This window comes from Gekko japonicus, unplaced genomic scaffold, assembly GCF_001447785.1.
Source record: "Gekko japonicus isolate JY-2015 unplaced genomic scaffold, Gekko_japonicus_V1.1 scaffold1162, whole genome shotgun sequence".
NCBI classification, from domain to species: domain Eukaryota; kingdom Metazoa; phylum Chordata; class Lepidosauria; order Squamata; family Gekkonidae; genus Gekko; species Gekko japonicus.
Genome location: NW_015172038.1, coordinates 428,060 through 442,676, shown reverse-complemented (window position 1 = coordinate 442,676; position 14,617 = coordinate 428,060). Strand labels below are relative to the sequence as shown.

Here is a 14,617-nt window from a genome sequence, read left to right as displayed (position 1 = left end):
ATGCCACCAGGTGGGGGCCAGGGCCGAAAAAGCCCTGGCCCTGATCGAGGCCAATCGGACACCCCTGGGGCCGGGGACCACTAAGAAATGTTGATTGGTGGACCTCAGTGCCCTACGGGGCTCATAGGGGGAGAGGCGGTCTCAAAGGTATGCTGGCCCCTGGCCTTGTAGGGCTTGGAAGGTAAGCAGAATGCCTGAGATTGTAGTAAATCCGATTGCTTTATTGTGCCCTTCCTTTGAGGGGCTCTCAGGGCAGTGTACGTGGCTGCCCTCTCCCCCGTTTTGTCTTCCTAACAGGTCCTGTGCCTGAGTCGGAGTGGATCGGGGGTAGGGATCCCGCTACTGGCCTTCGATGGGGCACCGCGCCGAGGGTTAGGAGTCTGGGAGTGCTCCTGGATGCCTCCTTAACGATGGAGGCCCACTGCCACTGCCAAGGCAGCCTTTTACCATATTTGGTTGTTCAGGCAGCTGGTTCCTTTCCTTGAACGCAATGATCTGGCAACAGTGATCCATGCAACGGTCACCTCGAGATTAGACTGCTGCAATGCACTCTACACGGTCACCTCGAGATTAGACTACTGCAATGCTCTCTACATGGGGCTGCCCTTGTCACAACTCCGGAAGCTGCAGCTGGTGCAGAATGTGGTGGCCAGGCTGTTGATGGGTCTGCCTGTGTGCTAACGGCATTACGCTGGCTGCCAATAGCATACCGTATTCGCTTCAAGGTGCTGGTTTTGACCTTTAAAGCCCTTTGTGGTCAGGGACCTGCCTACCTGAGGGACCACCTTTCCCCACATGCTCCCCAGAGAGCACTGAGGTCAGTTTGGCCTCCCTGGACTGAAAGTGGCCAGACTGGCCTCTACCAGGGCTAGGGCCTTTTCAGTGGTGGCGCCACACTGGTGGAATGAGCTCCTGGAAGGGCCTGTAAAACAGAGCTGTTCCACCAGGCCTTCGATTAGGAGCTGCCACTAACAACATCAACAATACTAACTGAATTGTTAAGGCCCTTTATGCTAACACCAACATCTGGCTATGCTGGATACTGACGGGGGCCATTTTCTGGAACATCCTTTACTCTGTTTTGCACTATGATCTGGTATGTTTTGTACTTTACGAGGTTGTGGTGTATAAGCGCTTGTGTTTTAATATATTTTTAACCTTTTAATGTAAGCTGCCCTGAGCCTGCCTCGACAGAGAGGGCGGAATAAAAAACGAATAAATAAATAAATAAATAGAATACTGACTGTAATACAAGGAATAGTGGAATGTTTGGCTGACATATACACGACACCAATGTTCCCTCTAAGCTGTGGAGTCTTGTGAGCAAAAATTCTACTTGGTGAGCTCCTGGCATTAAAGTTGTGAGCAAGAGATGTGGCTCCTGCATCAATTAGTTTGCTCTGAAGCCATCTTTCCTGAGCTAAGAGGAAAATGTGTGAGCCGGAGGCTAAAAAACTGTGAGCTAGCTCACACTAACTCAGCTTAGAGGGAACACTGCACGACACCCACCTCAAACAAAGAAAAAAATGCTGTTAAGTGACCTCCATGCCCAGAGGAGTGAATGGAGAGTCTCAATCTTATTTTGAGATGTATTGCTTTTCAACTGTTGACCTTAGCTTGTTAACTTAGTTTTCTCTTCGCATATGTTAAAACATCTTCATCATGTTACATGTTAACTTGCTGTTCAGGCCGATCTGTAAGTTTGAACCTTGACTGCCATTCCGTTGTATGCGTGCGTGCACACGAAAGCTGATACCTTGAATAAACCTTTGTTGGTCTTAAAGGTGCCTCCACCGGACTCTAAATTTGTTCTACGGCTTCAGACCAACATGGCTGACCACCTGCATGTGTAATTCTGATGTGGCCTACCTGTCTGGTCTGGTTCAAAATTGTTTACTTGGGTAGGAAAAAACCTTCCTTTGGAATAAAGTCTGTCTTTTGTCTTCTAGGACTGGATGGCCTCACTTAGGAGAGAAATAGATCGCTACCACGAGAAGAAGGAAACGATCGCTGACTTAAGGTTGCACCTCCAGCCCTGAACTTCTCATTCATTCTTGTGACTTGTATTAAGGAGCTCTTTATACAGTATTATTATTATTATTATTATTTGTATTAGTGGTGGTGGTGGTGATGGTGATGATGATGATAAATAATTTGATTTACTAGGCCGCCCTTCCCCAGGGCGGCTTACAACAGTATTATATAGTCACATATAACTACATTAAAAACAGTCCAATAAATAACATTAAATAAAAACAGTATATATAGACAATACTTAAGATGGCGGAAAATCCTAACTCCCTGGCCTCCCTGGGGGGAGGGGCTATGAGGAAGGAGGAACCACACAAGAGTGCCAGAAGAAGTCCTGTCACTTTTCTCAGCCAAAAGCCTGGCAGAACATCTCTGCCTTACGTGCCCTGCGGAAAGGTAATAGCTCCCGCAGGGCACGGATTTCTTTCTTTCAGTAGTCCTTGCTACTTGAAACTGGTAAAAGCTGAAGAAGTGTTTGCCTTTAAATAGCAGCCATTGCAATAGTCCTCAGGGAAGATTACGTGCAACACTTTTTGAAAAGCCTTACAAACCTGCTTTACATTCTCAACAGCTGTTTGTAGTCCTAACACTGTTACAATTTTATGAATTGTGTTGCTGGCCATCAAGAGTTTGGCATGGTTAGGTAGTTATAATTAAAGAACTTTAAAAAAAAATGGGAGAGGGGATTATTGAAACTCTGTTTTTGGTTTATATGTAAATCACCAGAGGCTCCAGAGTACTGTAGCTTTCATCTTGCCCGCTTACAGCATTGCAGGGCTGGTTGTCATTTCTGTTTGCAAATCCTTGGTCCATGTGGCCTAAAGTTGTGGTTGTGGGCTGGTCAGCTCAGCTCTCCTGCCAGCAGCATCTTGAGTGTGGTTGTACAAGTGCCATGGCCGTGAGAGCGTCATTTGCTGCCTTGCATTTCCTTCCTTGCCTTTGAACAACTTTCAAAGTTTTGCTGAAGTTTCACCAGTGACCACAGAACAACCTTATTTATAGAAAAGGTTATCAACCAGTATTACAGCAAATAAGTTGTTTCCTGTTTCTGCAGGTTGGTGTGCTCTAGTCTTATCATTCGCATAAGGCCAGTGTGCTTGTGGCCTAACTGTACAACATTTCCCCCTCTTTTTTCAGTGACTCTGGATCAGATGTTGACAGTTTCTATGGCTCAATAGAACGCCCAATTAACATCAACTATTCTCAGCATTCAACAGAAAATTCAGGTGAGGACAGAATTTTGAAATTTGCCATCAGTGAAGGTGATGTACTGAGTTTTAGGGGTGTGCTCCGAGAAAAGTATCATTATAATTTTGGGTTGGGCTGGAGATCCTAGGGGTTTTTTTTTTGTCATCTTCTGGGCATGGAACAGCAGTCACTGATGGTGTGTGTGTGGGGGGGAGGTATTTTGAATTTCCTGCCTTGGACTAGATGACCCTGAAGGTCACTTCCAACTCTATGATTCTATGATTCTATGAAAATCAATACTCGCATAACTACAAAAATGGATAAGGGTAAACTATAATACATAAACAAAAATGACAAGGTCTTTAATCAGTTTTTTAAAAATATTTTCTTTTTATCTGTTCTTGTAACTAATTCAGTATTAATTTTCATGAACCATTTTAAAATAGATCTTTCTTAGAACCCCCCCCCTCCCTTTTTAAATGTCATTTTTTAGATTGTCCCTCCCGTCTGTACTTTTGTTTTCTGTTGCTGCTACTGGGACAGGCCTGTGCTATTTTGGGATCCCTGTGAGTAGCAGAGCTCTCTCTGGCCTTATTAGTCCTTTGCTGGAGTTACCTGACTTTTCTGGGAGCTGATGTTGTGTGCAGGAGATGATCACACAGCAGTATACAAAATCCAGAGAAAAAAAGCTGTGTACAGAAAGACGCTGAAACGGCACAAAGGCTAGTATATTAAAATAACAATACATACAAATAGACCTTCATAAACCTTCAAAGAGTACATACAATATCAAAAAAGTACAGTTAATTCTATGTTGAGATGCTCATACCTCAGATTTTCATGAAAATGATGCTTATGTAATAGTTATTACTGAAGAAGATCACAGAAACAAAGTTATTAATATCCGGAACCTTTGTTTGAAATACCTGTATGACTTTGAAACACCTGTATGTTTTAGAAACTTTCCTATATGATCCCTATGAAAACTTCTGCTATATAAAATTAACTGTACTTTTCTGATATTGTATGTACTCTTTGAAAGTTTATGACACTCTATTTGTATGTATTGTCAGCTGGCCCGAGGCAAGGAGTGGAGAGCACATGGTGAGGACCCTGGACAAATACAAATCCCCTGGGCCAGATGGTGTGCACCCAAGAGTGCTCAAAGAACTTTCTAAGGAACTCGCAGAGCCTCTGTCCATCATCTTCAAGGCCTCCTGGAGGACTGGAGATGTGCCACAAGATTGGGAGAGAGCGAATGTTATCCCAATATTTAAGAAAGGGAAGAAGGATGACCCGGGAAACTACAGTCCGGTCAGTCTGACTGCTGTTGCTGGAAAGATATTAGAGTAGATTTTAAAGGTCTGTAAGCATCTGAAGGACCACTTAGTGATCCAGGGAAGTCAGCATGGTTTTGTTCCCAACAGATCTTGTCAGACCAATCTGGTTTCCTTCTTTGATTGTGTGACGAGCTTACTGGATCGTGGGAACTCTGTTGATGTGATTTACCTGGATTTCAGTAAAGCTTTTGATAAGGTTCCCCGTGACATTCTGATGGGCAAACTGGAAGACTGTGGACTTGACTATAGGGCAGTTTGGTGGATAGGGAATTGGTTGGAGGACCGCACCCAAAGAGTGGTGGTCAGTGGCGTTTCATCAGATTGGAGGGAGGTGTCCAGTGGGGTGCTGCAGGGCTCGGTTTTGGGCCCGTTACTTTTCAGTATTTTTAGCAGTGTACTATCAGAGGTTCCCAAACTTATTTGGCCTACCACCCCCTTTTCAGAAAAAAAAATTACTCAGCACCCCCCTAGAAATCTACCTTCAAGAAGTGGACAAAAAGATGCAGTGACAAATTTGCACATAGTAAAGCTCAAAATCATAAAAGTATTTTATAAAATCAACTATAGTTGCACCCAAAGAGTGGTGGTCAATGGCGTTTCATCAGATAGGAGGGAGGTGTCCAGTGGGGTGCCGCAGGGCTCGGTTTTGAGCCTGGTACTTTTCAATATTTTTATCAGTGATCTGGATGAAGGGGTAGAAGGGCTACTCATTAAATTTGCTCATGATACCAAAATGGGAGGAGCAGCAAACACCCAAGAAGATAGAGTTAAAATTCAACAAGACCTGAATACTCTGGAGAAGTGGGCAGTTGCAAACAAGATGCAGTTCAAGAAAGATAAATGTACAGTATTACATCTGGGCCACAAAAATGTCAACCACAAATACTGGATGGGGGATACGTTTCTGGGGAGTAGTGTGTGCAAGATATCTTGGGGTAAGAGTGGACTGTAAACTAAATATGAACAGTCAGTGTGATGCAGTGTGATGCAAAAAAGGCAAATCCAGTCTTGGGTTGTATTAAAAGGCCCACCATAGCATCGAAATCACAGGAGGTCATAGCCCCTCTGTATACTGCCTCGGTCAGGCCGCACCTCAAGTATGGTCTGCAGTTCTAGAGGCCTCGCTTCAAAAAGGATGTGGACAAAATCGAGAGGGTGCAGAAGAGAGCGATGAGGATGATCAGGGGTCTGGAGACTGAGCCCTACGAAGAAAGGCTAAGGGCCTTGGGAATGTTTAGTTTGGAGAAGAGGCGATTGAGGGGGGACATGATTGCTCTCTTTAAATATTTGAAAGGCTGTCATTTGGAGGAGGGCAAGGAGCTGTTCCAGTTGGCAGCAGAGGATAGGACCCGAAGCAACGGCTTTAAATTATATGTAGAAAGGTATCGACTGAATATTAGGGAAAACTTTTTCATGGTCAGAGTGGTTCAGAGGCGGAATCAGCTGCCTAGGGAGGTGGTTAGCTCCCCTTCACTGGCAGCTTTCAAGAAGAGGCTGGATGAATATTTGTCAGAGATGCTTTAGGCTGGTCCTGCACTGGGCAGGGGGTCGGACTAGATAGTCTGTATGGCCCCTTCCAACTCTGTGATTCTATTATTCTAACCTTGGTGCTGTTTCAGCATCTTTCTGTACACAGCTTTTTTTCTCTGGATTTTCTGGGAGCTGAACACTCCTGTCTCCCCACCCAACAAGGGTGTGGATGTTATGGGATGTCACTTCCATCCCAGCCAGATTCACTCCTGACTGAACTGATTGTGTAGTAAACCTGTTGTAAGGCTGTTGCAGTAGAGGCCATGACGTGTGTTTCAGCCATTCAAGCTGCATTGTCTTAACGTGTGAAACCTGATTTCAGATTATGACCAGGATGAAGAAGAAGAATACTTACAGCCAGATAATGCAGACTATGAAGGTATGTTGAACTGTGAAGTTCTGACATTTCCATGCATCCTGTTGATCACATCCACACTTGTGTAGAATATTTGAGTGTGGGCCAATAATCAGAGCCCTGTGTGTGAAGGTCAGAGGAGAAGCGGGTTAATAGGTTAATCGAAAACACCACTGTAACAAGGATTTAGATGTCCACAGTGAAAGGCAAGGTGGCTCATCTCACTACCCAACAACCGTCCTAAATCTCATTCCCAGTTCTCGTGTCTGTGTGTAAAACTGCTTTCAGCACAGGTTGAGAGACTATTTCAGTCCTTTGACTGAATTCATCCTCAGAGCAGATTTTCAACAGTTAAGGGACAGAATTGTCTCCCTTCAGTCCAGTCAGGAATCTGTCAGAATAATGCCCCTCCTCCCTCAGCATCCAGTTAATAAAGATTTTTGCCCTTAGCTGAAGCTGGCCAATCAGAGTGCTTAGAGTAGCCTGTCACTCAAAGCTCTCCATTCTTGAGGAAATGTAACTCTTCACCTCCCAATATTTTTCGGGTTCAATGTATACAAACTTGAAAAATATTGATTTTGTTTTGGCATACCTCTAGTTGGGGCAGGGCAGCTGGGGCTGGGGATAGAGAAGCCAGGAATAGGGGCCTGGGCTAATTTCCCTGGTGTTCCATTGCTTGCATTTCGGGGGTGGGGAGATCTTAAGCAACGAAAGCTCCATTTATTCACAATTTTCTTATTTATTATTTAATGTGGTTCTCTGGGCTGCTTGTACGTTCTGAGAAGTCGCTTGGTGACCTGCTGCTGCTTTCTGAATTAGGGAGCCAGGCTGCCTGCCGTCAGTAATTGGCCCAGGGTGCTGGTTTTTCTCTCTATTATTGATGCATTGGTTTTCAAGGAGGGTGCAGTTACTAAGTTTTCATGGGTGAAGTGCTGAGGTCAGTGCCAGGATGCTGGCTGGGCATGGTGCTGCTGGGGGCAGTCTTGGCTTCTGCTTGACCCTCTAATGTCCTGGCTCCACTGGTGGACCTCCTGATGGCACCTGGTATTTCTGGCCACTGTGTGATACAGAGTGTTGGACTGGATGGGCCTTTGGCCTGATCCAACATTGGCATCTCTTATGTTCTCTTATGTTCTCTTTGTTGCACTGGCAAAAGTGGGCATGGAGGTTCTGCACAGTGCATGCTGGGCAGACAGGCAAGTGGGATGTGTGGACAGAGGACCTGGATGTCACCACTCATGTGTTGTTCAGACTTGCTGATCTGCCTAAAAACAGCATTGGCGTGAGGCTATGCAGAGAAATTATTGTTTTCAACAACCACCTGCTCCCCCCTGGACCAAGACACAGAGCAGGGTTTTCGGGATGGAATAGAAAATTCCTGCTAAGAGTCATGGGCCCTTTATGCAGGCAGTGGAAGGGTCGGTATTAAAACTGAGTGCAGCTTTAGGCCCAACCTGAACACATTTCTTGGATAGATCCTAACCCCCAAGGCAGTCGTAACAAGGGGAGCAGTAGAATACAAAATAGATCTGGGACCCATTTGATCACATGGGGTATGTGGGGAGTCTTAAGTCCTGAGGTCAAAGCCACCTACCAAGTTGCCAACCCAGGTCCTCGCACCAGTAAGATTAGGTTGGAGTGTGTTTAGTTTAAGGAGGGAGAACGTTTATGTGATAGAAATGTTGTAATGTTTTCTTTTCATGATCATGCCTGTGTTTTTGTCTTGTTGCATACCAGCCGTGTATTTGTTATATTTTGTGCACATTGTTACAGTCTGCTTCTGGTTATTGCTAACATGGAATCACATTTCCAATTCCATTTTTGTTCAAAGGACATGGATATTCAGACCTGGATATAGTTCTGACCCTTTTATTTTGGCTTTTTAAAACATGCAGATCACACAGCCCTTCCACCAGCATACCCCCCTCCTCCAGTCCCACAGGTGGGAAAGGCTTCCTACTCAGAGACCCGGGCACGCTTGCTGTCTGCCAAGAGCAGTGTGGCTGTGCTTCCGCTGCCACCCCCCAAGAAAAGCTTACCTGATGTGAAGCCCGAAGCTCTCCTGTGTATGAGAGGTGACCTTCCTTTTCCCTACCGAGCTGAATGTCCTGTGAGACCCCAGCTGACGTGTCGGCAAACAAGCGGCCCAGGATCACCTGTGCCTCCTCTTCCTCTAGCCAGGAAGCCCACCGGCCTCGTACAGACTGGCTCTCAACCAGCTGCACATCTGTCCATCACCCACACTGCAGCTACTTCTGAAGACAGTGAGAAGCTAAAAGTCTTAAAGCTTTCTGCAAAAGGTCCACCTCCACTGCCAAGCAGCAAGCCCAGATGGACGCACTCTCCTGTGATGTCTGCAAATGCCAAACCGCCGAGGGAATGTGGCAAGCTGGTACTGTCTAAATCTCAAGGGTCTGCTGAGAAGCCACCTGTGCCTTTATCCAAACCAGAGAAGCCTTCGCCTCCACAGTAGGTTGGAAAACGGGGAAAGTCATGACATCGGTTTCATGTTAAAATTTAGGCTCTGTTCAGGCAGGGCTCCCCCCCCCTTTCTTTCTTTTTTTTTTGAAAAAGAGGGGCCGTAACTCTCAAGAGGGAAATGAAGTTTTTAATCTGTATATTGAAAACTCATGAATGTTTAAAGATTTTTAAAAGAATTTTGTCGAAGAGGTTCCGGAACTCTGTTCCAGCGCTTTCCCCCAGAAAAAAAGCCCTGGCATCACACAAAACTATTGCCTAATTATGCCAACTGTGGCCTGTGTGATTTCTGAATGTAGGTCACTCTACTAACTGTGGCTATGTAGGGTTAGCTAGTCAAACCACGGTTAGAAGTTGGTTTACTGATCCCACAATGAGTCTTAACTATGTTTTTTGTATCAGTATGGAATTCTGACTTTATCCTAGCTCGTTCCTCAGAGATGGCATTGTATGTTGCCCAGCTGCAGTGAGTGCGTGGGCAGAGAAAAGGCAAGAAAGCAGGCTTTGAATGATCACTTGTGAGCTGAATTCTGGTTTTACCAACTAACCAGAGTTAAAATAAGACATGGTTTCCTGTGATGTCTGAACTGAGCCACAGGCTCTGATACATATCCAGTCATGGGGTAGAAATGAGTTTGCCCTCTTGCATGCGTGTGTCCACACCTTTGCTCTGGAATTGGAGTCGAATGTTGTTCACAAAATAATTAGTGGCTCACGTGTCAATATGTGCATGAACCTAAAGACCTTTTTCCCCCTTGATCTCAGACTCTGGCTATCTCAAGCTTTAAAACCCTGCTGTTCTAGGATTATGAACTTAAAAACTCCAAGGTGGTTTTTTTTCTTGAAGGAGCACAAAGCAACATGTGAGGGGAAATATCACTGGGAGACAAATATCCAGATCTCCTCCCTGTTCCTTTCTTGCCTGCAATTTGAGCCAGGGCTTTCTAAACCAACGGCTGGCCTTTTTTCTTTACTGCCAAGCCTTGGGCCATGGATAGTCTTTGAATATCAGGAAAGTTTTCTCTGACTGACCAGAAGCAGTCTTGTGTTGTCTCCAGGTAAACAAATCACTGGCCAGGCTACTTTCTCTTCCGGGTATCTGCAGACAGCTGGAGAGAATTCCCTTTGCTCTTTCCCCGGTTGTGCCTTGGCTTCAGAATAGGGGGAAAGGCAGCACAGAGGTGATAAAAGCTCTGTGCTGTGTTGTGCTGTTTAGACAATCAGGTCACTGTGTCATTACTTGAACTGACTGTGTCTCGGCCATCACAAAAAGGATGCAGACGGCAGAGCTCTGCAGAGTAGCGGAGGATACATCTGGCCCCCGTGAGCTGACACATTCAGTGGCGGCCCTCACCTGAGGAAGTCCAATGTGAGGTTAAATGGAAGGGCAGAGTTCCTACTGCACACCAAGGGCTCTGGAGGAAACTTTCCAGCTTCCGTTCTCATCCAGCTATTGCCGTTCGCTTCGTAACTTCAGTTTGATAAAACTTTCATCTCTTGGATAGAGGATTGTGTAGCCACTCCAGTCTACAAAAAATAAAAATAAACCATTATTCTTCCCCTGTCCTGATGATAATTCCAGATGGGGAACCACGTTAGCCTCTAGCAGTGAAATAAAACAGGAGACCAGTCGCACCGTAACAACGAACAAAATTCATTTTGGTGTTAAGTTTTTGAGTGGTCTCTGCACTGGAGGCACAAAGTGTTTGTTGATATGGCTGCACCCCTTTCTCCCTAGTGGGGACCAGCAACATTGCTCTCCCTTTTTCTCTCTCTCTCTCTTTTTTTTTGTAATTGATGTTTTTCTTAGAATACTTAGGTACATAGATACATAGATATCAATTCATTTTACAGAGTTTCTCATACTAATATCAGAATAAATGCCAACATATTACTTAAATTGGAACAATAAATTAGTACTATTCCTTATTACAGTATTAGTGTCATCAATGCCATATTCATCATTTCCTGCTTACTATTCTATGTGTTCTTTATCTGGTTACATAAATTAAAAAGTTATTAGTAGTTAATCTCAATTCTACTCTTTGTTTTACGAGAAAGTGCAATCATGTTGTCTTAGGTGTATCACAGTCAGAGTTCACTTGTCTTATTTTGTATTTACTTATTTTTATTTATTTAGTATATATTGGATTATTTGGTTGCATATCAGATTCCATTGTATATTCTATGAATGGTAGCCATTTCATTTGTAAATTGAAGTGTTGTGGGTTATAGTCATCTTGCTTTATGTTTTATGTAATCTTTTCCATGATGAGTAGATCCCGAACCTTTATCCTCACAACCACCATCCTGCCCGGTAGATTAGGCTGAGAGAGAGTGAGTAGACAGTGAACATTCACTGCAGAGCAAGTGTCCGACATCCTAATCTGGCACTCTAATAACCACCACACTGGCTCTCAGTGTCCATCCAGTTGTAAAACATTCTCTGAATATGGCACAATCTGAAAATCACTGGACTTATTGACAGTTGAAGTAACATGAAGCTGAACTGTTATGCCTGAGTCTACTTGCATTAATGTAATGCAGTGTATCCTTTCCAATTTCAGTTTAGGTTCTGTTTCTGCTAGGAGATCCCCCCCAGATGGGCAGAGCTTCCGAGGTGCCTCGTTTGAGAAACCAGCAGTACTTTCAAAACCAGGCGTGTCCGGCACAGACTCAGATGATGACTATGAGAAAGTAAGGCCATGCGTTGTCGAAGATGACACCAAGTTCATAGAGAGGCATGTGCCCCCAACCCATAATATTGCCTGATCCATGGGACATGTGGGTACTCTTGTGTGCGCTGAGTAACCTGTCCTCAGAGCTATTTCCATTTGTTACAAAATTAATATACAGAAGGCACTTTGGTCATAGGGATTTTCACAAGATATAACAGGCTCTTTTTCTCCAGGGGTACCTGGTAGGACTTTTACAATACGGGAAGCGGTTTTCGGGTGTGCTGGCATCTCACCAGGAAGTGCAGGCTGACTGTATAAAGTGCAGACTGAGAACACAAATGTGCAAGGCCTGTCATTTAATCTTGTTTACAGGAAAAAACAAATTGTTTGGAGTTGAGGATGGGTGGAGTGGAAGGCTTCCAACACTGGGGCTTGATGATTGATTTTGAGTGAGGTCACTCTTGCTACACACATGATCATGAAATCCATGGAGCAATGGCTGTGTTGTTGCTGTTGTTCTTTTGACTTCACAGCTTAGCATTTTTGTTTTGCAGGTTAAACTGCCTAATTCAGTATTTGTCAATACATCCGATTCCCTTGAAGTTGAAAGGTAAATTACTTTCCTTGTAAATAATTGCTTAAGGTATAAGTGGACCCTAGTGAATTGGAAACATTGATGGAAGTTGAGGGATGGCTGGAGCAGAGACAGAAGCCGGAAATCTGGGCACGTGGCATTCACTGAATAGCAGTTGTCCTGCTGTAGTGGAAGGGTAGAAAGCCAACAAGAGCCACTCCAGTAACCAAACGAATATGGGCAAAGAGCCAGTGGTGCAAGAAAAAAATATTATTGGATAATAATTATTATTAAAAAATTATATTCCAATCCTGCTGAAAGGAACAGTTTTTATATTCCAATCCTTATGCATTTCACATTTGTGTTGTCCCTTCTGTCTTCCAGTTCCCCTAGTGAAGCTAACACTAATATTATTTTTCTTACACGATTGGCTTTTTGTCCATTTTGCTTGGTGATGAAAGGGTGCCCAGAGGCGGGTGGGCAGGTTATGTGGTTTCCCGTGTGCCTACTTCCTATAAAGAATGAACGAGTTCCTGGTTCCTTGAGCATCATCCATGTGTTCAGCAGCTTTACAAGTTTTAATCAGACTTAAGATCTTAGCGTTTGTTATTAAGAAGTCAGTTATCACGTTTAGTTCTAGTGGTTCTATTCCAGGCTTACTTTTGTGTTTCTCAAAAAGTGACCATTCGTATTTTCACGCTATTTTAGAATGTTCAAATCTGAAAATCTGACAGGGCATCCAAAAACTGGATTATTCTGCATTAGGAACTCATCAACAAAAACTGGAAAGGTAATAGAAAAGAATTATCTTGAATATGTAATGCAGTGTGTGTTTTCTCTCTGACAAGGGGATTTCATACAGCACATTCATGTGCATATTTGCGTGGGGAATTTTGAGATCCGCAGAGGCCCTTGGATCAGCATGGTTAGGAGGTAGCCATGTGGGTCTGTGGTAGAAGACCTAGGCTTGAGTCCTGGGTGCCGCTAGATGACTCGAACTGTGTGCCACCATGGAATGCTGGTTTGCAGGGTACTTATGAAAGGGCTGCTCATTGGTCTCCTTTTATTCCCCCCCCCCCATTTACTAGGGAGCTGAGGTCTGTGAAGAGGTTGAGGAGGAGACAGCTAGAGAGCCATTGACAAAAAAACTTATGCCAGTTCAGATAGATCATGCTGTAGAACCCATATAAAGGCCTACAAAGGTAATGGTGATGGTGACAAAGAAGACTTTCTGTTCTGCTGCAGTTGCACCGATGAAATCTTGTTCAGAGAGGTTATCTAGGGTGGTTTGGGGCCTGATGTCATCTGGGCCTACCACAGTTGCTTCCAATCTGAATGTTAGCTGTGACGGTTTTGTTTGATTCCTGGCCAGTTAAGTATCTCTCATCTAGTCTGACTGAGATGCCAGTTTAAGATTAGATCCTGGGCAGCTGTCCCCTAGTACCACCTTCTGGACCTGATCCATGAGATAAGACTGGAGTGTGGTGCCATGATACCCACGAGCACTGGTATCAGAAGCCAACGGGAATTTCAGGAGAACCAACAGGGCTGTGCTGCCCTGGTCTGTCTCCTGGCAGAGATTGTTCACCAGGGCGACCAGACAGTTTCAGTTACAGGACCAGGTTGGAAGCCGGATTGCAGCGGTGGGGGAGGGGTGGGGGGAAAGTGCCGTCAAGTCACAGCCGACAGAAGACGACCCTGTGGGGCTTTCAAGGCAAGAGACACTCGGAGGTGGCTTGCCAGGGCCTGCCTCCGCATCACAGCTGCCTGCCTCCACTTCGTGATCCCGGTGCCCCCTAGAGAGCTCCCGCCCAGACACTCACCAGGGCCGACCCTGCGCAGCTTCCAAGAGATCTGATACGATCGGGCTAGCCTGAGCCACCCAGGTCAGGGCAAGATTGAAATGAGCCCAATAATCCTTCTCCTCCAAAGGACTCTGGTTGCACAGCCACCAGCAGTTCAAGGGTCAGACCCCTCCAGCCCGATTGGTATACCCCAGGTTCCCGGTTTATTGGTTGGTTGTGGACTAAACATAAATCAGTCGACCATATGTGTCACATTTGATTCCTCGATTCTCTATAAATATGACAAGGACTTTCTGCAGAGCAAACCATTCCCATGGTTACTGTGGCTGAAGCAGCTCCCCCTGGGCAAGTTTGTAAATCCATTTATGGCAGGAAGACGAGACACACTCAGGGAGGGCACGGGCTGAGAGGATGCTGGTGTCAGACTCTTGCACGAACTCACTCCCAACAACACTGTTTTGGTAAAGATTTGTTTATTGAGATATGTAGCTGTGTCAAGTAGAAGCCATCTGTGTCAGAACTGATTGGGTTTGTCCCCAGCCCGATATTATACCTGATTCAAACAGCACACACACACCCCAGTGACCCATCCGATCATACCGTCCAGTCAGCCCGCCTACAACTAACACTGCTCCCCC

The 14,617-nt window shown here is 45.0% G+C and overlaps 1 protein-coding gene across 3 annotated transcripts in view; it reads left to right on the top strand.

The window, feature by feature from the left end:
• The window catches only part of SH3BP2 (SH3-domain binding protein 2), a 57,086-nt gene that overhangs the window by 37,760 nt on the left and 4,709 nt on the right, over positions 1-14,617 (top strand). For 2 of the 3 annotated variants that reach the window (XM_015420651.1, XM_015420649.1), the window contains 7 exons: positions 1,950-2,020; positions 3,169-3,257; positions 6,412-6,468; positions 8,340-8,913; positions 11,490-11,619; positions 12,155-12,210; positions 12,883-12,964. In XM_015420651.1, the coding sequence (XP_015276137.1) occupies positions 1,950-2,020; positions 3,169-3,257; positions 6,412-6,468; positions 8,340-8,913; positions 11,490-11,619; positions 12,155-12,210; positions 12,883-12,964 (1,059 nt within the window). The remainder of the gene's footprint in view (positions 1-1,949; positions 2,021-3,168; positions 3,258-6,411; positions 6,469-8,339; positions 8,914-11,489; positions 11,620-12,154; positions 12,211-12,882; positions 12,965-14,617) is intronic. The other variant, XM_015420650.1, reaches the window with a different exon arrangement.